Raw genomic sequence first — 27,636 nt, forward strand, 5'->3', positions numbered from 1 at the left:
TCCAATGACATGACTTGGAATCTCCACTTATTTACATCTAGTCAAATCCTACTTGAACCAACCTTCCGCAGAACTATCACAGGTTTCTAATATACATCCACATATTTGAGTAGAATCTCAAATGTCGTATTCATAAATATTGAATTCGGGCTTTTTAATCCTTTCATCATCTTACACAGAGAGGCGTGAACGCTTGAAATGTATGAAAAAAGTATATATTTCCAATAAACGTTTGCGTTTAGTAGGTGAAGAATAAGTCCAAATATGAATATTTTTAAACATATGAAGTTCTGTCCAACGTGGTCAGTGATTCCCATAGTTACATGAGCAAAACCAAGCCAAGTTCTTGAGAAGGTAATAGCTGGTAGAAAAAAGCTAGGTGTATAGGACCACTGAGGTAGAGTACTGCCCTGTCTACATCCCATACTGCTAAGACCCCGCTAAAAATTGGACCATTGGTTACCCGACTATCGCGAGGTTGCTGGGAGTGATAATCTGCCATTAGAGTAATCCAGACCAAAGCGTAATAACCCACTTCAGTTAGCTGTATAAAATTGCATTAGAGTGATTCGTGAGTGATATAATCCCTATCTATCTGTCCATCTATTTGCTCATCTATCCACCTACCTAACCTTAATATAATATACGTAGTAACTAGCAACAGGTACACTATTTATACAACCGAAATTGTGGTTGCCGTATCCATTTGGAGAGGCACGATAATGACACGCTTCCATGGATTAGAACCTTGTGTTCTCACTGGGCTGCAGATGGAGGCTAGAAAGCCAATAAATATTTTTGGATATTATTTGTTAGGAGACTCTGGACATAAATGAATTCATTTGGCACGGGTAAAGTGAACCACATTCATGATCACACTGAGAAGGTAAGACTGTAAAGAATCGAGTCAAGGCCAATACGCACCAAGGAATTCTTCCAGGTCACGTTGCTAGAAGTATAGTCCAATGCACGTGGCCTGGGTTACCGGGAAAAAATCACAGAGCTGTAGAATTTTACCATTCATTTATGATTGTCAAATCTTTTAACGCCAGAATGCATATTCTGTGTGCCATTATCCTTAGATGTTCACCTGAAAAATTTTCATCTCACCCAAAGGCAAACAGGTAAAGGAATTGTGGGCTGAACAGATCTTTTATTTCATTGGTCAGCAGCTTAATGGGTTTTAATTTGGATAATTTGGTAGGCTGCAAGTATCTAATCGTATTTCTGCCAGTAATGAATTTTGGTTGGCTGGAGAACCTTGAAATAAGTGCACAAAGAATGTGAACACGTTCGATCAGTTCACTGTACATGGGAGAGTTCCACCATAATACGGTGACCACAGATCTTGCGATGAATCAAACACTGGTGTTTGCTTTTCAAATGTATCATCATGTGAACTATGTGGGGTTGTGTTCACCAAATGCCAACCAAAGCATTTATAACCAACCGGGCCCACAACTACATCTCGAAAATATAGTGGGACTTTTCGTTGTACATCCTGTTGCAATCGTGCTAAATTTGCTGGCTTTGTTTGTGTTTTGTGGTCACGAAACCAGCCAGCAGGTTTACAGTGCCCAACAAACAGTGTTTTCAGCTGAGTCAGGAAGCAAGGATAACTTTACTACCCTCAGTCGATCTTCCAGAAGTCACAAAACGTCGGTCAGCTTAAGTTTGTTGCTCCTCAGTCTATGTGAATGTGTACTAAACACGTCTTCTTTGATATTCATGACTTTGATCGTCATCGGAGAGTCCATGATTACGAACACCAGTCCACGTATAGTGATTGAACTAATGCCTGTGTTGCAAAACATTTTCTTCTACATCGCTGACTTAGGAGCCCTAACCAGAAACTGGTGTGTGTGCCTGATTACCCTCGCCAGGGCAGAAGTTATTCTCTGGCCATTCGGGTCAAGACGATTTCAACGGAATTTGCGCAGTCGTCGGAAATTCATGAAGGCGTCATTGTTCATATTGTGCATCGCAATTGTGCTGGTATACATCAAACGTGCCGATTATGTCGGAATGCTTTGTCTTAGCGAGCCAAACAACCAATATGTCATGTGGTCACATAGTTTTATTCTGGATGAACACACAAGGATACTGTTTGATGCGCACTGTTTTTATTTTTTACAGGGCGCTTTACCATGGGTCATCATTCTGATAAGCACTGTGCTTATTTTGTCTCAACTGAGACCGTGGTGTTCCTCCTCTGAAAATACCGGTAGATATGTGTTGAGAAACTTGACCGCAAGCCAGTCAATGCAGCTGCAAGCATTGGAACGACGGCAACATGGGCAAAGAAGAGCGACAAATGTGGTTATTTCCATTGTGGTAGTGTTTCTACCTTTCCAGCTAACATGCTATGTGATATCGGTCCTGGAAACTCTTAAGGTTTTGGACCGTAACAGTGATCTTGTATTCAAGCTTGATATGCTCTCAAACTTTCTTCTCGTATTGAACTCCATCTGCAACTTCTTCATATTTTTCGTAACCCTCAAAGAATTCCGTTTCACGATATGGCAGATGTGTTGTGGTCTTTGGAGGGGGCAACAAACTCACACCGACAATACGACACGCGAAGAAGTTGCCAGAAAGGCCAGATCATTAAGTGTCTGATACAAACTAGCCTGATGTATTTATGTTAACGGACAGTTTGAAGACTCAGAGTGAAATCTGAACTTGCGCTTACAACATTTCTGCTGCATAACTATTCACCAGTCTTTCTCCAACGGATTTTGAATTATCTCAGGTGTGGTGATTCATTCCAGCTGAGGTGATTTTTTCTTGCATTTGCCCCCTCTTTGAAAGAGACAGTTATCGAGGGAGCATCATTTATCCGCCTATCGCTGACTGGTTTGAACAACTACGTTTCTTTGTCGATACACACCTGAGATGGTTTTCTACAAAATGAAAGCGGAATATATATGCCTGGGTTTTCCCATGTCCGTTTTTTCTACGAGATCTCAACGAATGTTAGTTTACAACACTTGCGACAGTTATAAATACCAACATCTAGCATCCGCTTTTACTGTGGAATGTTGCGCCAAGTTCTACTAACTTTTCAGTACGGAACTCTCCGTTTTGCTTGACTCATCGTACATGGGATCCGTCAACTAAATATTCTCGATTGAGCGTTCTCAAGCTCCGTGTAAAATGCCCTTCAGAAAATGGTAAATCGATGTTCCTCCCAAGAAGGTCGCCGAATCACTTCTTTGGTGTAACAGCCCACCGTCGAGTGCGTCAACCGGTTAAACCTTTAAAAAATAACTGTGATGAAATTCCTTATTTCACATCATTCTCCTCGAATCTGAGCCGGCGTTAACACAACTCGATCATCACTAACTAATTCATGTATCAACCAAAATGTCTAATAAGACTTAACATCTGCGACGGCTTGTGACTCTTAACGGATTCCGGTCTTCTAATCCGGAACTTTCAGTTTCCGGCATCAATGCTGTCGGTCAAAAAACCTAACAAGATAGCATGAATCACTCTGGGATTACGTATATTACTTAGGTATCATTTTGGCGCAACCCTCTAGTGTGAGTTTTTTTTACAAAGATTTTGCATCTGCTTGTGAGCTATCAATGTGGGGTTAAGCTGTCGAAACCTTGTTCAGTATTATGCAGTCGGACCAGTGATTGGGACGCTAAGAGAGTCGACTGGCAGTTCTGACCTAGTTCAGTAATTAACCTGTCTAACTAACCTGTGGAAAACATTTGCAATGCACACGAAAGCAACATTTATCAGAGGACGAGGCAAACTTCAGATTTCCGTGAGAAACGGAAACAATCTGAGTAACGGCAGCTGGATGGCTTCTCAACTATATGGGAAAATGCTTCATTTCCGAAGGTAAGGCAGCATGTTCAGATATTTTCATGATCATATCCAACAACGAAACAGTATTACACGAATGTGGTCACATCACCTGTTGGGCTTTTGGCTTCGTGCCAAATATCACGAGGCGAATATTTGTCTGTTCATTTCCAACTATGTGCCCTTGTGCGGGAATCGCCGCTAGTGCTAAATAAACGATAGCTGTGAAATTTGAGCTTTCTACGAATCTTGTTAATAACTAAGGATTGGCGGGGGACAGATACATTTTAGTTAAGATTGCTTGTTGATGTATGGGATTAAAACATAAGGTGAACCATCGATGAGAACGACCGGCAGTGTGTGATTATCTTCTTTAAAATACCTTTTTGTGCATATTCAAGGGTTCTAAGAGACCGAAATCCGACAATGCTTAGCTCATTCACGAAGGAAAGTCGACAGAACGCATTAACGTGACATAAGAGCCACCATGGATAGACTTATGAGAGCACCAGAAACAAATTACAAGAAGGTTGGTGTGATTTATGATGCACAGCGATGTGTATTTCACCTGGATGTATCGATGGCCGTTACCAAACATTTTTAAATCTCAAAGAGTTGCATGTCCAAGTTTGTTTCAATAGTAAAAAGTGGCCTCCTTTATTAACAATAATAGATTTCAATAGAGCATCTAATTTTGTAAACCTCGCAAGTCTCAATTATAGGCTGCCTAAACCATGAATCATGTGGAAAACAAAAGTGACTGGATAAGGATGCTCACAGACCATAAACAGTGGTATAATAAACAGTCAAGAACCAGTCGGTTTTCGAAATGCACACCAGTTTCTACTGGGTTGTGATCCATCTACTTTGAGCACTGGATGTATTGGAGATATTTGACTTCGCTGCAGCAACTAAGAACTTTAGCAAAGTTAGCTCAGTTATTTGCTGTTTCCATTTCCTCTTTCAGAGCCTTGAGGAATTGAGTTTCGGCTTTCATTTATCCCGGTGCCTTCGAACTTCCAAGTGCATTTTCTCGTGGTGTGTCTGGTTGGGGTGCGATTAATGCTGGTAATAAAACTAAACTATTTGTATTTGACCACAATTTAATGAAGTTAGGACCATGGTCTTGGACGAATTCACACTTATGACTGCGCATAAAATGTCTAGGGATGATATTCTCAGCAGCACTCTTGTGAGGACTCGAAACTTAAGAGTTTAGTTTGATCGAGCGATTCAATGGTCAATCCATCCAGTGCGTTTGGGTTATTATAGTCACTAAGCTATCACAAACATTACCGAGGTAGATAGTCTTATCCAGCAATTATTCTAACATGTAAGTCCAGGTTAACGGATTTTGATCACTTCCCTTATCAACAACATCACACAATAAGCACAGTATAAGTGGTTTTCCAGGAGTTGATTTAATATTAGCTTGTGTAACAGATGGTTCCCAACGAAAGCGAGTAATTCCGTGCTTTTAGGACAAACATTTTGTTTAATTATCCGGTGGCGGTCGTTGTGGCAGGCAAATGTAGCACAACCTAACTCATCCAACGCGCTGTCCAATTTCGCTCAAGATGCCTTTGCGCGAAATGGCGCTAGGGTCGGCTGACTAGACTCATATTCGGTTATTCTGTGCGTCATCTGATCCGATCACATGTGGACACTATAATTAGTCAGACACAACCTGCACACTGATACCCATGGAGTGATTCTCATTGCACATGAGCCCGAAGCTAATTATGGAAATTGTTACACATAGATCTTTCATCCATGTGTGATATCTAGACTAACTGGTTTCATCACACTGTCCTAAAGAAAAAGCATATAGGCCAGATTGGTGCCATTTTGCTTGGACCTAGTGGGCAGACCTGAATGTCAGTCTACGGTGCAGAAAAAACATTCCAACACATCCTCCAGCTGAGCCTGTCTAGAAAACTAGGAGCTACTGGATGCAGTCGAAATCCATATATATTGTTGCAACTATTCCATCTTTGCAGCACGCGTCCTTTGCTTGTTTGTCCTAGGTATTTTAGTGTTGTGTAGCAGAGTAACTATGTCAAAATGGTTTGGGTGCGGAAGTGGTGTTTCAATATTATGGTCATATGACTGAATGTATCCTGCTGTGGGAATGTCTGTTCTGCTTACTTTGTTAACTTTAAAAACGTTGCTTTAAAAACGCATACCAACTGTCGTTTTAAACTTGCAGATAAAGGTGTGTATTCATGTTTGCCTTAGCCCTGATTGAAGATTATCACAGATTGTATAAATTTGCGTTGTAAAGGCAAAAGTGCGTGCTCTTAATTACACGAATCCGGACCTAACGGATTTTGTCTAACATGTTAATCTTATCAAACCAACCATATTTACTGCGTAGTTTACATTCTTACCAACTTGGTTTTGCTAGTTACGTCATTTGTGAACAGGACGAGAAACTAATATGGCATCAAACCTATAAAAGCTATCCTCACCCACTAGCACAAGGGCACCACAATTCACCTCCCACCAGGAATTGTAAGCAAAGGTCAGCCAGTTATAAACTTTGTTAGTTAGTTTATTTGTTGGTTGGCTAATTAATTTTGGCCTGAAGTTGTTTTTTCTCTTTAATGATATTTTAGCAAAATATTTGAGCAGCAATTTTTTATCGACTCATTTCGAACCACTGTTTCCGGGGTAATTTAATGCCGCTGCTACGCGGCACAATTTTGAAGAAAAATAGTGCACTGTTCCAGGGTTTTCCGGGACTTTACGATAAATGTATGCGTGTAGTCGGGCGGTGCGATGACCAACATACACTGGTGTTAAACCCGAGGAATCTAAATCAAAGTCAAACCTTGGAGGGCGTGACAAAGTTGCAGTCAGTCTTTGGTGAAAACGTTAGGTGGAAGGTTACACTAGGTATATTTATTAATTACGTAGGGAATCTTCCAGTAAATAACTGTTTTCCGATGCATTGTGCTTTGGAGGGAACACGTTCATTACTACACGCGTTCTATTCGAAACTGTCACTCCTAGGTAGAAGACTTTAGGCAATGAAAATTATGAAACCATCTCAAAAATGACTTCCCTGGTTCTTTAATTTCTGCTCTGGTCTTACCGCAGCCATTATGGGTTCGTAGATCCAAATACCTAGACCAAAGTGTCCTTCAAACAAACAGGGGTGTATGCTGCTTTAAACACTCACTCGGAAAAAACAGATTTATCTGCAATTTAACCATTCAAATTTCTACTCAGTCTGTTTGTACTTTAGAGTACTGTGTGCAACTTTAATCCTGCTCCTTCCGCGAACTCATATCTCACCAATAACAAAGAGAAACAGTATAACGAGAACATTACTCAGCTTGACATATGCAAACGTGATGTACCGCAAAATTGGCTCAGAGGTACACTCACCTTAATGTAATAATTTATCGGAATTTTATTCGAGATTTCGTCCTGAAAGTAATTCGAATCCACGAACACCCGACTAGTAGTTTGAGACTAATTTAAATCGACTTTAACAGCAGGACGAATATCGTTCTTGAAGCGTTCAGATAGGAAATGTGTATTTTGAAGAAGTAGCTCTGAAAATCGATTGCAATGCCCTGGGATTTCTCAAAACTGCTGATGAAGTTAAACATGAACTAGTGAGAATAGATGTTATAAGCTCAGTTAACCGTGGGACGATTGGATTTGCACGTCCGAAAAAGTCAGTGGCTAATTATTCACGTTATATAATATTTACGCTTCAACTCTTTGAGCATTATTTAGGTTTTTTAGTTTTTTTTAGTTTTTTTAATGCTGTAAATCAAATGTCCCCATTGAATATAAAATAAGTTTGCGCTGACAGGCCAAAGCTTAGGCCAGGAGACAGTGCACAACGTGCATTTATGCGACTGACACTTCTAATTCATTATAGAAAAGGAGAACCACAAAGACTGATACGAAATCATTCTGCGGAATCAATCCAACCAACTAATGATGTCAAAGGCGTCCACCATATACCCCGCTCTTTAGGAGGGTAACTGTATGCTATTTGTGAGAAAGTGACAGCATATAAAAGGAGTAATTCTGTGGTCGGTAGGCTCTGGTACATTGATAAAAAGGAAGCGGGCCGCCATAAATTTCCCTTTGATGTACCGATTTACAGCCGAACCACAAAGCTCAAGAGTCGAAGAATTAACTTATATCCAAATCTGCAAGCCACAAAAATACGAAAACCAGAGAATCCCTTCCCATTCTTATCTATGCTGTACAACTATGCAACCGGCGTGGGAAACCGAGCGATAGACAATCAGTTCATGGGCACGTGGATGACCATAACCTGGCCCATCCCACCCCTGTGTTCGTTCGGTACATGCTGTCGCAAATCTGTTCTGGTGACAGTAAAGTATTCAGATTTGATATTGAGAAAGTTCTTTTTCCAATTAACTTGTGGAGATTAAAATTCTTTGTGTCCGAAAGATACCCTGAATAGCCTTGTCTCTGGGCCAAATTGCTGATAGACGGGCAACCATATTTGGGTGCGGTGATCCATAACTAGAGAGGGATTAATACACAACACAAAGGCTTCCATTAGTTATATCCTATCACCTTTAAATTGATTATAGAGCCAGCAAACTGCAAATGAGTTTTCACGAAAGAAGCTAGAATGGGCTCCTTTTCTGGATTTTCCTTGCTGTCAAACAAAAGAATAACCCACTTTGAACTCGCGAAGACTAAAGAGAAACCAATGCATTGGACGCTGTTACGCAAGCGGCCTTTAAGGGGTAGATGGTTTCTATGAACAACTGCAAATCTCTACCCTCTTTCGAAACGTTTTCGAAAAATAATGTTGATTTTGATGTTTGAGTGTTATACTGTGAATTTGAAGGCTCAATTTCTACCGCATAGCACATGCGAGTTTTGTTTCCCACAATTACAGGACATGTAGTAGCGACCGGAATTTGTTGACCCAAAGTAAGTAAACTATTCCTATAGAAGCCAAGGACACGTGTTAAAAGATGAGTTTTCCGATAACTCGTTTTTTTGTCGTCACATTAACAGGGTCAAGAAATGCAAGTTTAAGTTGGGGTGTATTATTAATTTCTACCAAATGCTGAGTCGAAAGAGATTAGTAACAATATTGTATGCAGCCACTAGACTTCTCTTGATTATGTCGTCCAACCGAAGGAAATGCTCAATTTTGCTACGGACAAAAATGACGTTCTTGAGCCAAAAATCATATCATTACTTAAACAAAAAACAAGGCCGTCTTTTGGAAAAGACCAACCTATGCTTCTGTAATCCTTCATATACTGCTGTGTTGGTCGGATACGTAAGCTGTAGGCAGAATGTATTTAAGAGGAATATCCCACCGGCCTGAATGGGGCCTGATTTAGACTTAATCCAGAGCTGTGACTTACCTGTTCAAAACCAAACACCAAGCAAATATGAATATTGAATGCCCAATTAATTAAAACGTCCCAGCGAATCAGCTAAACATGTATTAGCCAAGGGAAAAGCAATCACAATCAAGTAAGAAAACCAACTTTTGCGTCAAAAACAGTTACCTGCGCCCTCGGTACTTGGCACGGCGCCGAACATGCAGCTCCGACTTAAATCTGCCACACAATACATAATGATGACACATAATATTGCTATTTTTAGACACATTATTCTGTGGAAACACTTTTATTTTGAATTTCCTGCGTTAGACGTTGTGGTTGTGTTGACTAGAGAAAAAAATTACAGCACGTTCTCGCTCACCAAGTGTGGCCGTCCGGAATGTTGATAGAAAATGCTTGTGTGCAATTTTTCCCTTGTATGATTGAAATGTAGCAAAATATACACAGACAAATCGTCGATGATTAATGGACTGTTGAGTCCTGTGAAAAGCAGTGTGTTAATTTATTCATCACAGCAGTTGTGACGGCGCACGAAAATAAATTTTTGTGGTGGTTTGGTGGAGGAAATGTTTTAAAATCACCGTTTTCTCACAGCGAGTGGAACGATGATGAGAAAGTAAAAAAAACATAAAATTATGTTTCCTCACGCTAGCATGTGAGTGACATTCATGACAATGAATATTCAACGAGGATAATTTTGATCTTGCTCCTGATAGATATCAGAAGGGATTGAATCAACTATTATTGGATTGGCGAGTGTCCTAAGCCAAGTAAAGTTCAAATAGATCTCTTCACTTAAAAAGAATGTTTTTCATGATATAAGTTAACTGTAATGCGAACATTGATGGATATCCAACACAGGGATTCCATTTGATTAGTGGCATCGGGCATGGTTCAAATGTTCCGGAATTTCGACCACCATGAAGAATTTCACATCTCACGGGAACATGGGTTAGTCACCTTATGCCATTGTTAGTTGACATAGTCTAAGCTGGCATAACCGAGTCAGAGATAACAAAAGCTTGTTCCTTTGTTTTTGTGCAACTGAAAAGGTCGATTACAACTCTTTATCTGTGTTTTGATTGTTCTGGTTCATGAAAATGTAACTGGGCGCGGGTGTAAATGGCAGGTGCTGTCAATGACCATTTGGATGACAGTCTAGAATCCGGCTTATCTGATTTTGTGACATTCCAGACTCATCCAAATTGACAGAAGACTGACACCACGAATGAAATCTTACTTGGACGCATGTTGACTTCTGAGAACTTGGCGCAATCTTTATGGATACTACTTGAAACCGGACTGAAGTGTGTGCACCGGTATGGTCTGCTTTGGCTTTGTTTTGGAAATGAAACTAGCAGTTGGTGCTACAGATTTGTTTCTACAGCAGCTCTTTTTCCTTTATTAGGTAGGTTTTTCAAACAAGATGATTTAGGCTACTAAGCATTTAAAATCTAAATTCTCGTTGAACCAAACAAAGAGAGGCTTTGCACGTATAAATGGTGAGGAATTCTTTGATAGAGATGTAAAATCTAACATCTATAGACGGGCCTTATCTCTGTGACTTCCATAACTTCAAAATTTTAGGTATATTGACATTTCTCGTAAAAATGTTATCAAGATTAAGATTATGTAATCTTTGTAAATGTTCCTGGGATAAAATGTATAAGTACAGCTCGCGGGATAACTTGCTTCTTACTAGGCCGCGTGTGAAGAATCGAAAAATGAATGACCTTTGGTACAATAAATACTGTGATTCACACTCATAAGTCACGTCAGTGGGAGGCTTGAGGGACATGGTAAAAAAACCTGCTTACAAGACCCTTCAATTTGGATGATTCTGATTGACAAATATTAGATTTGAAAGCAGAATTGCTTACTTATTTTCTTGACGTTGCGCCACGGGTAGGAATTTATTTGCATGCTTTATTAATAAATGCCCTTCCAAAACATTTCCTCAATAGTTCTCACAGGATGAAATCTGTTTACAGCGACTGTTTGTGCATCTACATAACGCGTCAGTTTCCCCCCGAAGAGTTCAATAAACAAAGCCTGCGATTCGTGACAACCAGATGAATTATGCTATTACGTAGCGGAAACTTTCACCTTGTCACATTCGGACGAGAAAAAGAAAAAATTCTCCGATCATTCGTTGAACCCGCATAGATCTGCTTTTTCAATCTAATCTCTTTCCGCTCGGTAAGTTCATGCTTTGACAGACAAGAACTCAGAAACCTCAAGGAAGGTATTTAGGTCTACTCGAAGATAAATCAGCAAATGACAACCGCAGACGACTACTGAGGATGAGTAAAGCTCTGAAAATCTCAGTAATATACGGATACTTCAGTACGGACGTGCAGCACTTGTCATTCTGATACGTCCGTGAAGTAGTCACGGATGTCTTATCCATTATGGCACAAAAAGAGTTCTCCAAGTCGTACTGGTCGCAAAAGCGATAAAAGTACCTGAATAGTGCGGGCCACTCAGTGGCTAGTGTCAGACTACGCGCCGTTCGTGGAGGACTGTAGCGCTGTCTATCATTCCAGTTGGTTGCTAAAAATGGAGGACGATGAAACGAACGGGGAAATTTAAGGGTCTCTAATCTAGATTCTGGTTGATAATTGCTTCTCAAATAAAAGTAATAGACTCTGGTACGGAAAACAAAAATGTTGATGAAACTTCTATGGTCTGGTTTGAGCTAAAGCAAAAATGGAAACGGGAGTGTGTGGACAAGAAAAAATTGTCGGTGACGACTCAGGTTCTATAAAATAACCTGTCGAGTAGAAATAGCGGTCGATTTTCGAAGAATAAAGGCCTTAGGCGCTAACAGGCAAGGAAAAAATCGAAACAAGTGTCGGGCTTGAACAAGTCACGGCCTTGAATCATACGCTAATCAGCTTTGTCAAACACAACTTCTCGGCGAACTCAAAATAAACATCTGGTCAAAAGATTATAATCTTTGGCTGACAAGGCAATGAAAAGCTCAAAAATCTTCACAAAACACTTGCAGCTTGGAAACATTGCTTTTCAAAATTACGCAACCGGCTAGAATTAGGGGCTTCAGCTGTGCAAATTACCTGTCCCAGTATACAATAAAGATCGATTTGATCAAACCGTACAAAATGAATAAACAACTGATAGCTACGGGCCAAATATATGATGAGACAACGGTCATGTACAATGGTTTTCTAACAGATCTATTCAGCTCGGGTGGATGACCACCGCACAAGAGCCTTATTAACTTGTTATCTTAGTGGTTATGTTGCTAACTTGATGACTGAAGGGTCTGTGATTCGAACTTAACCTCAGCAACTGAAACGCTCTTGTCTAGGCTTGAGCAACCTAGCAGTATCTTAGCCCTCGAGCTTTCTTCTGATGGCATGGCAGGCAAGACCACAAGGGATGTTACAGATGAAGTATTATTCATTTATTCACTTGTTACGTATCGTTCCAAGGGACTTGAGAAATAAAGCGATAATTCCTTTGTATAAAAGGCGTTAATTCTACGTAAGACAAATAGTTTTTGAGACGCTGGAGTCTAGCACATAGCGTATGACGTGATGGCTCAATTCGTCAGTCGCTGACATTTCGAAAGAAGCCTTTCTGTAGATAGATTTGAGATTTTTAAACCGTCGCTACACAACTGACAGCGTTTAGTGCAACGCAAAAAGAAGAGTTATTTGGTGGGCAGAAGCAACCAATGCATCGACGGCTGCTTTATTATATGGCTTTTGGTTTAGTCAAGATGTTCCTATGAATGCTTTATTATCCGGACAAATTATTCAACCGCATCCACACTCCAAATGAGTCAGTAGTCGATAAAAGGGTGAGGCAGCAATATGTTCCTTCACTGGCCGCTTTTAAAGCCATGTTGACGGAAGCGTCTCTCTATGGCGATCGTAGCCTAAAACTCCAGTACCTGTTGGATGGTTGTTTCTTGAGTTCACTGCATTTCCTGGCCAAATTCACTACTGCTTGTGGATGACTCCTAGCGTCTTCTCAGTGATATATATATATATATATGTCTATATGGAGAGAGAAAGATTTGCTGCCGTCTTTGGTTCAGTGGGATATTGTTTTCGCCTTAATATAGGTGGTTTTAAAACTATCAACTTTGGACTGTCCTTGAACTTGGAAAGGACTTCAGGGACCCAAATGGAACATCGTACTATGCGTGCTGTGAAATCTAGGACTCCCTCCGTAGTGCACTGGGAACAAAATCAACACTTGACAGTGAGGCGAAAGCACGAGTCACTAGGGCTATCATTGCGTTTGTTTTCCTTTCAGTGTATTGTAACACCCAAAAAGACTTCATGTGGATGCAGTTGTACGCATATACCTGGGAAATAGCTAGTATTAGCTAGTCGTAGGTTTGTGCCAGGAAAAACTTTTTGAAATTGAGTGAGCCACCTGGTTATATAGCATGTGCGCTATGATTTTAAAGTGCTCATTTTTGGCCACATGCTATGACAATCGTGGAGCGTTATCTAGTGATACTGATAGTATTAGAATTATCCTCTTGCCTTCAGCCGTCAGTCTCATCCAACTCGATCTGCACCCGCCATCAGCGGTTACCATGCACGACTCAGCGAAAATCACATGCGGCGTCACCCATTGTACACAAGATACTATCGGCGAAGTTGGAGTAGTAAAGTAAATCCGGATCCGGGTTTCAGACTATTGTGAAGTGGTACCTCTACAGAAGGAGTTTCCAAAACACTGTTCATTCTTAATCGTTCATTTCAGATTAAGGACATTGGTTGCAGACTGACAAAGCATTGGTCACAGCAGTGATACATTGCTCGTAGTAAATTTACCAGTCTGTCGAAAAAAAATTTCTGAAGAGAAGTAAGACAACAAAACTTTGACCTAGTGTACCAGTCTCAGGACTAAACAGGATATTCCGAGGGTCACTAACTGGCTTGCGTCTACTTTTGATCTAGTAGCAAAGCGTCACCTTTCGGCACTTGGATAATGGATTAAAAACATCCAATTCCACGACATGTTAATCTCTATCCGCACGTTGATTCTAGTACGCGGATACACTCAGATTGCAGTGTGCACAAACGAAGCAGAAATTATATAATCCGGAAGTATTCGCATATCCCACCAGAAAGCGTTGGTAAATTGAAGGGCACTCTGGAAGGAAATCGGCCAGGCAGTTTATGAAAAAGGTAGCTAACAAAATCATTGGATACACTAAATAAATGAATGGAATTTGTATGCTGTTTGAAGCTGGGTCATGAGGGGCGTGTTAGAGACATGATCATTGAAGGGACAGTGATTGAAGCTGTATTAGCGGATAAAGAGACTCAATGTCTGACAGCAGATGGGTTTACTTTAAGCAGCGTGCAACAATTATGCGCCAGAAGATTTGGTATGGCATCTGATCTCAGATAATTTGTCACGATTACCTTTTGAGGTCTGTCATCGAAGACCTGATATTTTCTGCCAGGGCTGACGAGAAAAAAAGTAGATTGTGGTTTCTTGAAGACCTTTATACAGTTTTACGTTGTACGCTAATGCTGTATTGTAAAGTTTGTTAGAATGAATCCAGCCCTTCACAACTCTCTCTGGGTAGTCCTGGAGTATTACGTCATACAATTTTTTTAAGGTGAGAATCCATAAGGATTCAAAGGCACTGTTTAACCCTAGGTGGATATTCGTCAACTTCTCCAACCTTTGCCTCTGGGAGACTGACAGTATGTTGATCGTCTTTAAGCGTCAACATTTCATGCGCAAAGTGGTACTGAGATGGTGGCCGGAAATGACAGAACGTTAACTTTAAAACGCGCAGGACGGTTTATCGAAATAGGAGGAATAAATTTAGAGCCAATCCTTGGTAGTTGGCAAGTATTTTGGTAATAAGTTCGGCCAATATGTTGCACTGAACCTGGAAGTAAACTGACCAGAACAGGTAGACATATATGGGGAGTCAGTAACCGCGGTACGGCAAAGCAGTGTAGTGTGTCGAAATCCAGAATCAGAGAATATGAGTTGTTCATGATAGGTCCTAGTTCGTCTGGAAAAATTACGTCAGTGTCAATGCCTCAGTGTTTGATAGGTAAGCAAACATCCATAAGCCAAAGTTTTGATCACCGATAAATTCGGGTGTCACATATACATGTAAATGAAATAAATTTGGTGAAGATGTTGAACTAACACATGTCATACAAATCGAGTCAGGTATTCATTCTTGACTGAAATACTTATGTAGGGATGAAAAATGTCGCGCGTGTCTGAAAGCTGGAAAAAACGTTTTTCTTAGCAAAAAGCTGACTGTAGGTTGCACTTCAAACTCAGGAAAATACTTGCTATGTTTTGTGAAAGTGATGATAGCCATATTTGATGTTGAAGACAAAAAGTAGGAGTTTACGGTCGAATAAAGTTTACCTTGTGAAGAGTGCTGACATCCTTTGAGAATCAAGTTAATAAAGCAAATTGAAGATTGGGAATCAAACGAGAAATGAAACATGTGATACGTGACAGTAATTCGAATAATTTGCGATGCACCAGGGGCTTAGTCGTGCTGGATGTATGTCAATTGGTATTCTGCGTTAGGCACATGCCAATAGGTTAGGCATTGAAAATTTTCCATACGAGTTGCCAATAAAGGATGTGAACATAGATAGTGGTACATACTAGTAAGAAACTTTGAACTGAAATCTTTTTATGTAGATCCATTTAGACTGCAAATTCGGCCGTCTAAAAACTCTAGTCAGCTCTACTGAACAGCGGAATTCACGGATCTTGGTTGGTCTTAGTAATGGTCGTAAATTTGTGACGTTGTCTTTTCCAGGCGTTCTACATGACCATCTAATTGAGATACTTCACTCTCGCCGGCGAATTTTGTTAGCTAAGCTAGCCAGAATTTCGTTATATCTAAGCCCAGTAATGGCGGCGACTATTTTTAACTCAGCGCTGAATTGTATTGAATGAACATAAAACGCAAGCGAGTAGCTAGGTACAACGATAGGAGAGAGCACATTGAGACGGTTGGAATAATTCGCTGAAGCATGGGCCAGACCCGCTATGGTGTGCCTCAAGTATCAAAATTGCCTTTGATGAAATAGAAGAATTACTAAACTACCAGATTTTGTTTTGAAACTATCTACGAACACGTTCGATTCATTATCAGCATACCTTTTCTCCTTCCCGTGTGGTCTAATGAAAAATTTATAAACAGAGTAGGCTAACAGTTTGGGATTACGACCTTATTCTCGACGAATCAGTTATCAGGTTGCCCTCAGTTTTTCTGGACAATCATATTAATGAAGTGCGCGGGAACTTTGTGTGGACAGATAATGCAGAAGTGGAGCATGTAGTCAAACTGAGCATCAAGTTGACTATTCGCCACTCGTGGAGGGCTGTAACTCATAACCCTATTCGGCGGTGTGGTCTTGAAAGCTACCAGCCGACTGGTGAGAACAACTGGTCCCAACTTGCAGAACTCGTTTGGAACCTTCGGGAGTGACATGCTACCTAAGTAGGATAAAAATCCTCCCATATGGTAAGAAGGATCTTGGTGACAGATCCGTGACAGGATAAAGATGCATGAGAGAAACGATTTTTTACGGGATGTCGACAACAGAAGTAGTCTGTAGAGGTCGTCGTCTTAATTCTGGATCAATAGTGGGAAGCTTTCCAGAAAACGAACTTGTTTCTTCATTGTCCTCCAGAGGACTTCTTTTCTGAGGAAACTTTTGTTTCTGGAAAGGAATCAAATGCCTGCAAAGTCATCCATATTTGCGTGGAGGCGATAATATCGCCTAACACAAGAACACAATGGATGCTTAGGATCGGTTTCCAAGAGATTCGTGTTATTACGATAGTCTTCAACAAAGCGGTGATATAGAATGTTTTCCTGGAAAGTGGAAAAGCTCAGTGGATTAGGCGTTATCGAGAAGTTATCGTTTCCTGAAAAAAATATACTTTATGGTAGCCTGAAATTGCCTCTTCTCTTGTCAGCTCCGTCCATTGAAGCGCAAAAGTACTTTTGGTTAGAAAATGCCCTTAGCTATTCATGATGAACAAAAACACGCCAATAATGGTAAGGAAGCGTTTTTGAAAGGGAACTGAGTGTCTTTACGAGGTGATAAGTATCCATAACTACCTACGACCTATTGCTCGCTTGGAAACGGATGGGATCAAACACCTACGTAGTGCGATTGGCGTACTCACCTCGGGGCATGATGTCGAGAAAGTATGGTTTGATGTAAACGGCATGCTCTCCCCTCGTTATACAAAATCTTTCCTAATCCCCGTCTTTTAAATTGCTGCACATAAACCAGCATCTACTGACCACTCCCTTCTTAGCACGCATGCTATTTCCGCAATTACGTGCCATTCTTTGTTTGCTATTTTTGGCAGGACGAATTCAAACTGCTCCAACCTCAATGGATACTGCTACCTTTACCTTTGGTTTCCCAAATAAGTCTCACTCTCTGCCTCAAGATACGAGTATATCTCCGATTCACAATGCGACTGGTGGAATGGAATCTTATGATAACTGAATAGAATTTACAAACTATCTTGCTTAAGCGATTGCCGAAATTCCTGTGAACACCATTTTGTTGACCCAGCTGCGTTTTCTGCCATTTTGACAGGACAAGAGATGACTGAGCGGGACAATCGTGCGTGACCACCAGCGCAACTGATGAGACGTACACACGGACTACGTGAGAGGGCACTTAAAACATAAGCTCATTTGGCTTTGCTTGAGGTTTTTTAAATCTAAAGTTTGGCTGCCTAGCTTTCACCGGTCGGATGGCAAAGTTTGCATAAGCGAATAGGATTCTGGTCGTACTGAAAGTCAAAGAGAAGTCACATAAACACACTGTAGCAGAGCATAAGAGTTCGGAAGCGCAGTCCTTGGTCGCATGGGAGCAGAGGTGCTAAACTGTGGATGCATTAATAACATATTGCCTCAACCGTAAGCGGCGTTGCGCACAGTGGCACTCCTCAGTGGGCGCAGCATGGTTCATGGAACGTGATCAGGAATTACCAAGAACCGAACTTTAATGATATCTATACAAATGTTTACGAAACGTTTGCTATCAGATCCCCAGGCTCAAGGAACTGATTGATAACCACGAGAGAAACAGGCACGTTATTCGTAAACGTCACCGACGATTGTCGCTGTCCTTTGGTGAAAATGTTGAGGTTGTCTCTTGGATGTTACGAAAAAACCATGGGGCAACCTGGCTGACTTTTTATGCCAGCTGTTGAGCGGACAATGTGAATTTGGTGTTTACTGATAAAGTAGTCACATATAAGGTGTGTAAGATAGAGTAGCTCTCTTTTCTAACTTCTGTCACTTACCAAGGAGCAGAATCGCTCATTTGAACTCCGAATATCAGCACTCGGGGTAAAGTTTCGTCTGGAATAGCAGCATGGGAACTTCATACAGTTTTGAACATTAGGCACGTGCTCCATCAGGCAATGAATCGTGACAGCTGTGTATGTCACTGGTTGTGTGGCTGAACATGTCTGTGAAGTAGTACATCAGTCAAATGCAAGTTTTGTATTTCACAGACCAGTCGTGGCAAAATACGTTTTCGAAAAAATAACAGGCGAGCTACTTAGGTGATCCTGAGTGAAACCGATGACATCCAGGCAACCTGGTGTCTGAAACACACAACGTCTGGGTCGCAAACGGCCTAAAATATAACTCTGGAACGCTTTACGCAAACTTAACTGAAAAAAATAAATAAAATTAAAGAAAAGAAGATACGGTACGAAACATGGCGCCTTTCTGACGACATATAAAATGGAATCTCAGCTATACTCATCATGGTTTTTCGTTATAGAAATTAAATAGTAGGATGATTGGAAGAATGTTCCTCGTGCTTGGTTTGTGGATGGTTCCTGATAATAACAGATTTGCGGTGCATCTCAAATTTTTGACATAGAATAGCTTCACCGAAACGAATATACAGTCATGAAAATATAGCCCTCACACTATGAATACGTATACTGGTCTATTCAGTGAGCCCGCATATATGTGTCACCTACCTACGGAGGCTGCTCTTCTGGAATGGTGTGGTAAAAACTTGGAAGGCAAAGTTCCCAGTATCTCGCTTCTACCGGAAGTGAACATGTCGACAGACGCCGTGAGATTCACAACCAGTTTCGGCCACTTTTGGCTGAACGAGACATTTCACTGAAAAAGGGTTGATGCATACTGGCCTGATACCGGATAGATCGTATATGCGGCTGAGCATTCGTAGCCCCCAGAATTCTTCAAAATCACTTTTATCATTTGGTTTGTCCGAATATAGATTTAACCAATGGAGTTTTCGGCGGAACCCTCCTATTCAGTTTCCATTACTATGTCCTTTCTCAGTCCGATGGGCATTTTCGTGGATAGTGTAGATGGGAATCGGCAAGTGAGGTATATTTATGAAACTACATTCGTTGTCCCCCTATCAGTTCTTGTACTCGTTTGGTCCGGGTAGGCGTGACACGTATTACTCATGTCAATGTAACTCAGCTAGATTAAAAGCTCTTCGTTCAAAGGAGTCCAGTCATTTGAGATCTCAATGGACTATTATTCGGATCACTCCGGCTGTTGACAATAGCCAAGAGCTCTTCTGGAATATCTTTTCCAAAGATACTCTGCAGTTGCCTTTAGACAGTACCACTAAAATATCAGAGCGGCGGCCAACGAGGATTTAACGCAACTCGTCTCATTCCTGACGATGAGGCCAAACCAAAGATTGGCGGGAACGAACTAACTGATCGAGTGGGTGTTTTTTACGGTCAAAAACCATCCATCGCCACATGTCGTAGCGTATGACCAGGTACGCTGAGTGTTGTGTGGGCATTTGTTCACTGTGAGTGATACGATTCGGAGCCTGGGATAGCTTGATGTAAGGCGCGAACCAGAAGTCCCGCAGTTTAATCCAATCCTGGAATCCCGACTGCTGCTGCCTACGCACGGACAACCTAATTTCGTGCTTAGCGTAACGTCTCACACCGAAAGAGGGGAGTGTTAAAGCGGAACTATTGTTGCATTTTTGGTCCTGAATCACATGCAATCCAACATCGGTGGCCATGAGATCGTGGTCTTTCTACGGACAATCTATCCGTTCCGTAAGCACTAAGATTCTGTTGTTTAAAAAATCCTTAAGTCCCTTTTGTAAGTAAACCTTCTATGGTTATAATGCACATATACCGACAGAAACAAGTGGACGTTCAAAATCACTGTATGCCTGATGGATCTGTATGCGACCGTTCCTTCACAGTGCCTTGTCACCTCCTTGAAATCACTAAAAATTAGTAGTCAGCTAGCAGTAAGACTCTACCCTCAATTTTTCAGGCAGATATGAGTGTTAGTTGTGACAAATTGTTGTGGTTTGTTGGTTTTTAATCTGCTTTGAAGTTCAAAAACCGACATAGACATTATATGACTAAATTCGTATCAGTTAAAGTGAAGACACTAGCCTGTGATGGGCGTTCAGTAAGCCTTGATTGTTACCGTGGGACTGCAATGATCCTATTAACTGATCACACAAGCCTCTGTTTCCGCATCGCCAATGCAAGTGATCTGTTCCGTTTTGCTGCGCTTTACACGTACCGTGTCAGCAAATATTTTACAAAATGAATTCATCCTACATCATTGTTGGTTTCCCCACTCCGTTCAGACAGATCCGAAGGTCATGTGCCATTGAATCCCCACGTTGCCGAAAGGTACTTTCCGGCCAAAAAGTTACAAATTGTGGGAAAGACCCAATGGGAATCTAAAAATAGGGGAGTTGTATGTGAGAATGCAATGTTGCATTTTAACTTCGTCCAATTAGGAGCTTAAGACTGATAAAATCGTACCAATACCAATCGATGAACCATACTGCTAAGCAAAGTAAACGGGAAATTCCGGCGATGGGCAAACTTTTGTTTAAACTTGGAACAAGTGTACGAAATTTCAATTGTCCAAAATAAGAATGGAGTGTTATGCATCAAACGTGGCTAACTTGCATTCCAACCATGAATATGGGTAAAGTGTTTGAACAGAATTTTACTACTTGTGAGAATTTTTATCAATGACCGTTGTCTGCATTTTGGAAAATAAAGACCTAGGACGTTAAATACGACCACAAGGTCAGGCATTCTAATTAAACTCAAGATACCGGTGTGAAATAGGTCGGTCATTCGGATACTGATGAGCCAAAATTTCATTAGTCAGCTAAAGTATGAAGAGTTCGCACAGAATCCAGAGGATCTGAATAATATTTCGATTTCGTTTTCGTGGAGACCGCTGTGATTATCACGTAGTTCCCCCAAAAAGATGCTTAAGATTCGAAAAACAACAGGGAGATCGGTGTTCATCATTCAACACTGCATTCGCTTGTATTGAAATTTACTTCAGCCGTTCAAGGCAAGCTCTGCATATGTATTTTAACATTAGCGCAATCCTTAATGCGAACCCAGCGGCCTACAGTTTTATGTATCACACCTTTACCAGACTGTCAGCGGCTTATTTAGTCATCGGAATCTTTGGTAATGTTCTTCATATCTACTTAGCCGGGCAGTTCTTTACGACACCGCATGCGCTACTGAACAACTGTGTTGAAATCGGGTATCGAAATTTCTGGAATCAGTAAGCAGAATCTTAAGTGCCTTCAGAACCACCATCCATGCCAGCCTTAACTATAGGAGTAATTTAATCTAACTGAACATCATGACAGTTTCTACGTTCATTTGCTTACTCCAAGCCTGTGCTCTGGATCTTCACTTGTCATGCTCATATGTACCCGCCGCGATGGCCACACCGTCCGACATTGTGTGTATGAATTTGCACAGCTAACCTACTTACCCGTCTGCTTAGCCTGTCCAGAATTGTTCGCGATTTCCATATGTTCGCGCCGCTAGTAAGAATCACGAGACTGGCCTCGGAGTAGACAACCAATCCCACACTATTGAGTCAATATTTCACTCGTTGTTTGGTTTGCGGACCTTAAGGCTGCAAAGTGCCGATCCGTGACAACCGTAAGCCATGCTGAGACCATGGACGTGGAAATTTTAGGTCTTTTGTGTAATTTGTCTAATCAGTAACGTAAGCATTCAAGGCTTTTTTCTTCCTTTCGATAGTCGGGATAGACAAACATGCGCGTGACTCAGAGTTACATATCGGACACNACTTGCGCCTGTCCGTAGCTTCCGATTATGGTAAATGAGCAGTCACTAAGTGTTTAAATTCTTTTAATTTATCGAATGAGTGTCTGAGGATCAGGCCAGATACGGCTTGCGGTGCAATCCACATTTTTATTCAACAGAAAGTGCCGTGCAATACAAGTCTAAGAAACCCTCAGTGTATCAGTTTTCGGAACAAGGTATCCATGCGGCATCTCTCTGTTTCCCCTCTTTCATTCCACAAGCCGTATTTTCACACGGCTGACCACACACATAGACGTTCGCCCTTGGCTAGTACGTCATTGAAAGGGAAACCGATTTTCTGCATTCAAAAAACCCACCGACTGCCACGAATTCCACACAACTGTCTCCAACTCTGAGCAGACCACCAACGAACAAGCCAGTTATACGGCGTTTGTGAAACTGAAAAACTGCACAGTACCAAAAAGCCAAGGGTTTCCAAAAACACCCGGAAGGTTTAAAATAATACACAGCTGTATTGTCCTTTCAGTCATTTGTGGGATTATGGCGTGATGAAATATTTCAGGAAAAAAATTCTGTCAAAGGTGATCTTTGGGATACAAATAGGATGCAAATATTCCCCACATGCGACTAGATGGAATGCCAAATTCTCTACGTGAACATATCAGATGTAAAATCATTTATCTCGCTCCCTTTCAGTTCCGCCCCAAATATCGATCCTTGGGGCGAAAATATTGGATCGTAAAGGAATGTTGTTAATCAATAGACTTCAAATAAGAAGAATGGGAATATGATGCAAGACGTTTAAGGAAACTGAAAAGGAATGATCAGAGTTTGTGTGAATAAACGGTCCTATGGTAACCGTGTAAATCCGGAAACATATTAATCCACATTAATCAGGCCGTCTAGCGCGCACTTCGTGTTTTTGGCTCATGTGACATTCCTCGAAAGTGAGTTGTTTAAGATCATCATCATGGATCAGCACACAATTGGGTTGTACGCACAATGTTCTTTGAAGAGACGTTTTCCTTCATCAAAGCCTCGTAAAGTGATAAAAGCGTGCTGTAGGTTGCATCAGAAAATTTGTTCATGTGGCTCAAAATCAGACCTGAAAAAGTCTCCGTCATCCTCTCAAGAGATAATTGGCGCGTCTGGAAATTCCCTCAAACACCAACTTCCGATCTCCTATGTAGATTATAGCTTTTGAGTTGCGCGTCTGGAAATTCCCTCAAACACCAACTTCCGATCTCCTATGTAGGATTATAGCTTTTGAGTTTTTTTTAAAAAAAGCCCTTAATAATCCCAGTCCTTTCAATGTTGGAAGACTTGTTGCATCAAAGTAGTATACTGGTATCAATATGAATTTTACTATACGCTGATATTCTAACCAAGCTTCATTTCAAACATTGTTATCCTTGAGTAGGGGTCAATGGAATCATATTAGAACGAGTTGAATCTGAGTTTTGTGAGTGCAGTTCGGTCGCGCTAAATTCTCGTATTGCTTGTTTATTGTTATTCGCAGAACTGTGGCTGGTGGCAAATTCAGCTCTTGCCGTTACCCACTTTAAGCCTAAATTTACACTAAGACTCCATCTGTCACTTCTTGGAGATCCAATGTCTTTCCTCAATAATATGCATCCAGGTGTGGTGTCTACAACTGAAATGTAGGTGTCAGACAAAATTTTCTTGAAAAGAATGTATAAGAATGGTACCCTAAGGAAACCTCCCTGCTTCAGTCATCCTACAAAAAAGAATTTAAGTTCCATCAAAACGGCAACAGATCAACGGCTAAACTTTGCTTGCAATATTCTCCTACATCTTCAACGTTTTCTCAGCAGGTGGTGACCCAGGTGGTCATTTGGCTTGTGCATTCAGTGGTCACTGACTAATATCAGGAGCATCTCAAATATTCTCAAAGAATGTCAGTGCGTACAGCCCAAATTTAGACTCTCGGCATTTGTTAGTGATGTCATTACATTTCAGTTATGACGGGTGGTGAAAAGAAATCGCTACTCTGACAATGTACCTGATGGGTGCGTGATACCTATCTCATGTGCTACAAAGTGATCTCTACTCTCTAGCACTGGTATCTAGCCCTATAACCGAGCAACGTCAAGTGAAGGAAAGCATCAAATGGGCCCAAATACAGAGTTGGTCATGTTACGGTCTCATAGAGGACTAAAATCGAAATGCTTTTCTAAAACGCGTTAAATTTCCAAACTGAATCTGGTCACTCTGAATTTCTAAAGTTTTATTGAAGTGGACTATTTTGACAGAGGAAAAAGTTAAATGGAACCTGTGGGGTGAGATTAGAAAAGTGTTTGTGTACGCAGATTTATTTTAGATCCAGCTTGGACATAAAAAAGTAAACCGGCGTAAGGAAAACAATGCAGCACTTGGTTCAAAAAATATTTAAAGTGACATCCTAGTAGATTTTCAGCCGTACGATTTATACACTAGTTAATTTTTAGGATGTCGGAAGAGGAACTCGTTTGAAGGTAGCACAAATGCAAAATTTCACTCGTCCACTAACAGATAGTCATTTATTTCCGTATGGCACCTGGTTTCCCTATTTTAGCGGCAATAAGACGTTAAACAGAGTGTGGGACTGTGTGAATCGATTTATGGAAAAAATTCGTGAAAAAAACTGTAGAAGCTGATTACGTACGTTTGGAGATAAAAAATGCCACGCAACTGTGGAAACGTAGCGCTATTTGTCGCTCACAGCGTGAACCAAGCTACTTCACCGTTCTTGGGAATTCAGATTTTATATTGTTGTATAGTTATCGAAAACGCTCAGATGATGGGTGATCCTGTGTCGAATAGTCCGAGTGATCTATAAGACGTCAGCTGCAGTGCTGAAGAATTTTGCGCCATTGATGAATGATTATTTGGTTACGTGAGCTACGCTTGTGAAGAGAGAAATCATATATTATACGTCTTCTGCGTGCAGCCTCTGTACAGAGAATAATTGATATGCGCAATGTCGATTTCTGCAATTTACGTTGGCATGCGAGACTGCATAACAGGGTTGCAGGTGCTGAAATTAGGACATGAAACGACGTGTCGTGCATTTCACATAATTTTCCATGAACTGAACATGTGTTTGGAACCAAGCACCATTTTCTCTTCAGCACTGTGTTTCTATGGGAATATGCCCTATTGTTGCAAGGAAAGTCTGAGAGGAATATGCGTAGATCATCAACACAACTGAATATTTAATCAAAAGAACTTGATGCAAGCAAAAGGGGGAAACGGGTTATCGGTTCATTTAAGTTATCCAACCAAACTACCGGAATAAAGCCACAGTCAAATTTACGGGAGATTTTCATGCACACAAATTAAGCAGTTGAAGGCCTTTAAGGGTGGCCAACAGTAGATACTAATGGTATTGTCATGCCTGTTCCTGAATGCTCCAAACATTCATTGGACCAATACGTCTCATTTTTAGCTCTTAGTTGGCAGCGAAAGTTTGCAGAAAAACAAGCAAAATTGCTCTCATTAGTTCATTTTAGTGGGACGACCGGCGCTAGTGAGGCGCGATAGCCTTTATTCATCATCCGCAATCCAGATTGCTTTATCAGGAGAACGCAATGCACTTGGTAGTTTTGTCAGCCGTCGAAACCTGCAAGAATATCACACACAAATGAAAGAGCACCGACTATTCTCACATGGATCACATGCGTCCTGAATACGCTGAGCGACGTAACTACTGACAGACGCAGGCCATCACAGACAATATTAAGTATGGTACGGAGAATACTACAATAATGGAGGGAGGTGTTTTGGACGTTTTGCGACTTTTAATATAATGGATTTCGGTCCAATGCAAATTACTAAGAGTTCCTTGCTGATATTCGGCCAAGATGTATGCTAATGTTTCTCATATGGAAAGTCCGCAAAACACTGAATTTATACGATATTCGACGCATCGTCCTCCTATCGTTTGACTGCTAAGCAAAGTGCGCTTTCACTTAGCAGCTGAGTCCTGCTCCGCACGCTTCAAAATGCCTGCATAAGCTTAACTTTTTCGTCAGAAATTAATAACAATTTATTGCACTCAACTCCTTTCGATTGTGCTTGAATGTAAGTCATTGTAGACTACCGAAAGACAAACAAGCTGTTAAAGTTGTTCAACTATTGCCATTATGAAGGTTCAGTACATGTCATAAGCTCTCGTTTCTAGCCAAGCTAGCACTCGCACGGCACAATACTTCCGCCACGTTACGATTAAGAGGGAGCCGGGGAATGGTAGATGTATTAAATAATGATTCATGAGTATGAGTGGAAAGCTAGCCTGGTTCCTGCACGCGGAAGCACGGTAATATTAAGACGCATGTCGCTATAGGGAAGGCTTCAAGATTTCCAACAGTGATTCATTTAGTAATCGTCTAGTCGACAGCAAAATAAAAGTTGCACATCTGAACTCAGAAAAGCGCACCAGTTAGGAAGAATGTGGACGTTTGTATCAACTGGCACCTTAAAATTTGATTAAAATGATGTTTCACCGAATTCATCTGCCCCGATGCTTGAGGTTCGTTGTCTGGACTAAAATTTAGAGCTACATTTGAATTAACTTGTCGCTGAAGGCAGTCACAGCGCTTACTGTCTATCCCGAGAACTACACTACGTCTCTCATAAAATTTGATGCTTATTTGCGTCTACCATGACATTCATACATGCACCGGGGATATTGGTGCTATTCGCATTTCTTCGGAGTACGAACCGCTGTCTACCGTAAAACGTTGATGACGAGCCGTCAAAAGTTGAGGTAGGTAGATAGTTTCATACTTTTTAGGGACTGCTTGGCAGTCGTTGGCGGCAGTTTACTTCAGTATATAGGAACGAGCCCAAGTTAAATTATCCCTCTCAGTTGGCAAATATGGTAATCTGCCAGTTCACTATATTGCTCACACAAAAACGAACACTTCCGCCTTCATCATTTTGAATTTTTTTGATTCCAAGACGATGGTCACTAATAAAATAACAGCGGATCTGGCTTTTGATACTCGTTTTCCCCCAATAACGCCAAAGTATGTGTGATTTCACTAAAGTAAACGGTCCGCACAAATGAATTACCATTTCCACGCCATATGTTCGAATACACCCTGACCAAATGGTGTGTAGACGTATGCGTTATTCACATCATTATAGACAATAGTGGGTTAAGGAGATTAACATACCAATCTTCAGCTTTCCTAAGATATAGCGGTTCAGCAAGCTACAGGAAGCAAGCACATGTGCCTATCAGATGCATTCACTCGGAATGACCTATGATATGTTAACGGCCACATTTTGACAACATTTTGAGACATGCTTTACCCGACAGGCACTCACC

At 41.0% G+C, this 27,636-nt stretch overlaps 1 protein-coding gene across 1 annotated transcript in view; it reads right to left on the reverse strand.

Annotated features, from left to right (window-relative positions):
• T265_10923 (hypothetical protein) overlaps window positions 1-27,636 on the reverse strand; it is a gene marked incomplete at both ends in the record, with an annotated part of 56,502 nt that overhangs the window by 20,602 nt on the left and 8,264 nt on the right. Inside the window, one exon of the mRNA XM_009177439.1 lies at window positions 18,767-18,881. Coding sequence (XP_009175703.1) covers window positions 18,767-18,881 — 115 coding nt within the window. The remainder of the gene's footprint in view (window positions 1-18,766; window positions 18,882-27,636) is intronic.

The sequence above is a fragment of the Opisthorchis viverrini genome (genome assembly GCF_000715545.1).
Source record: "Opisthorchis viverrini unplaced genomic scaffold opera_v5_421, whole genome shotgun sequence".
Lineage (NCBI taxonomy): Eukaryota > Metazoa > Platyhelminthes > Trematoda > Opisthorchiida > Opisthorchiidae > Opisthorchis > Opisthorchis viverrini.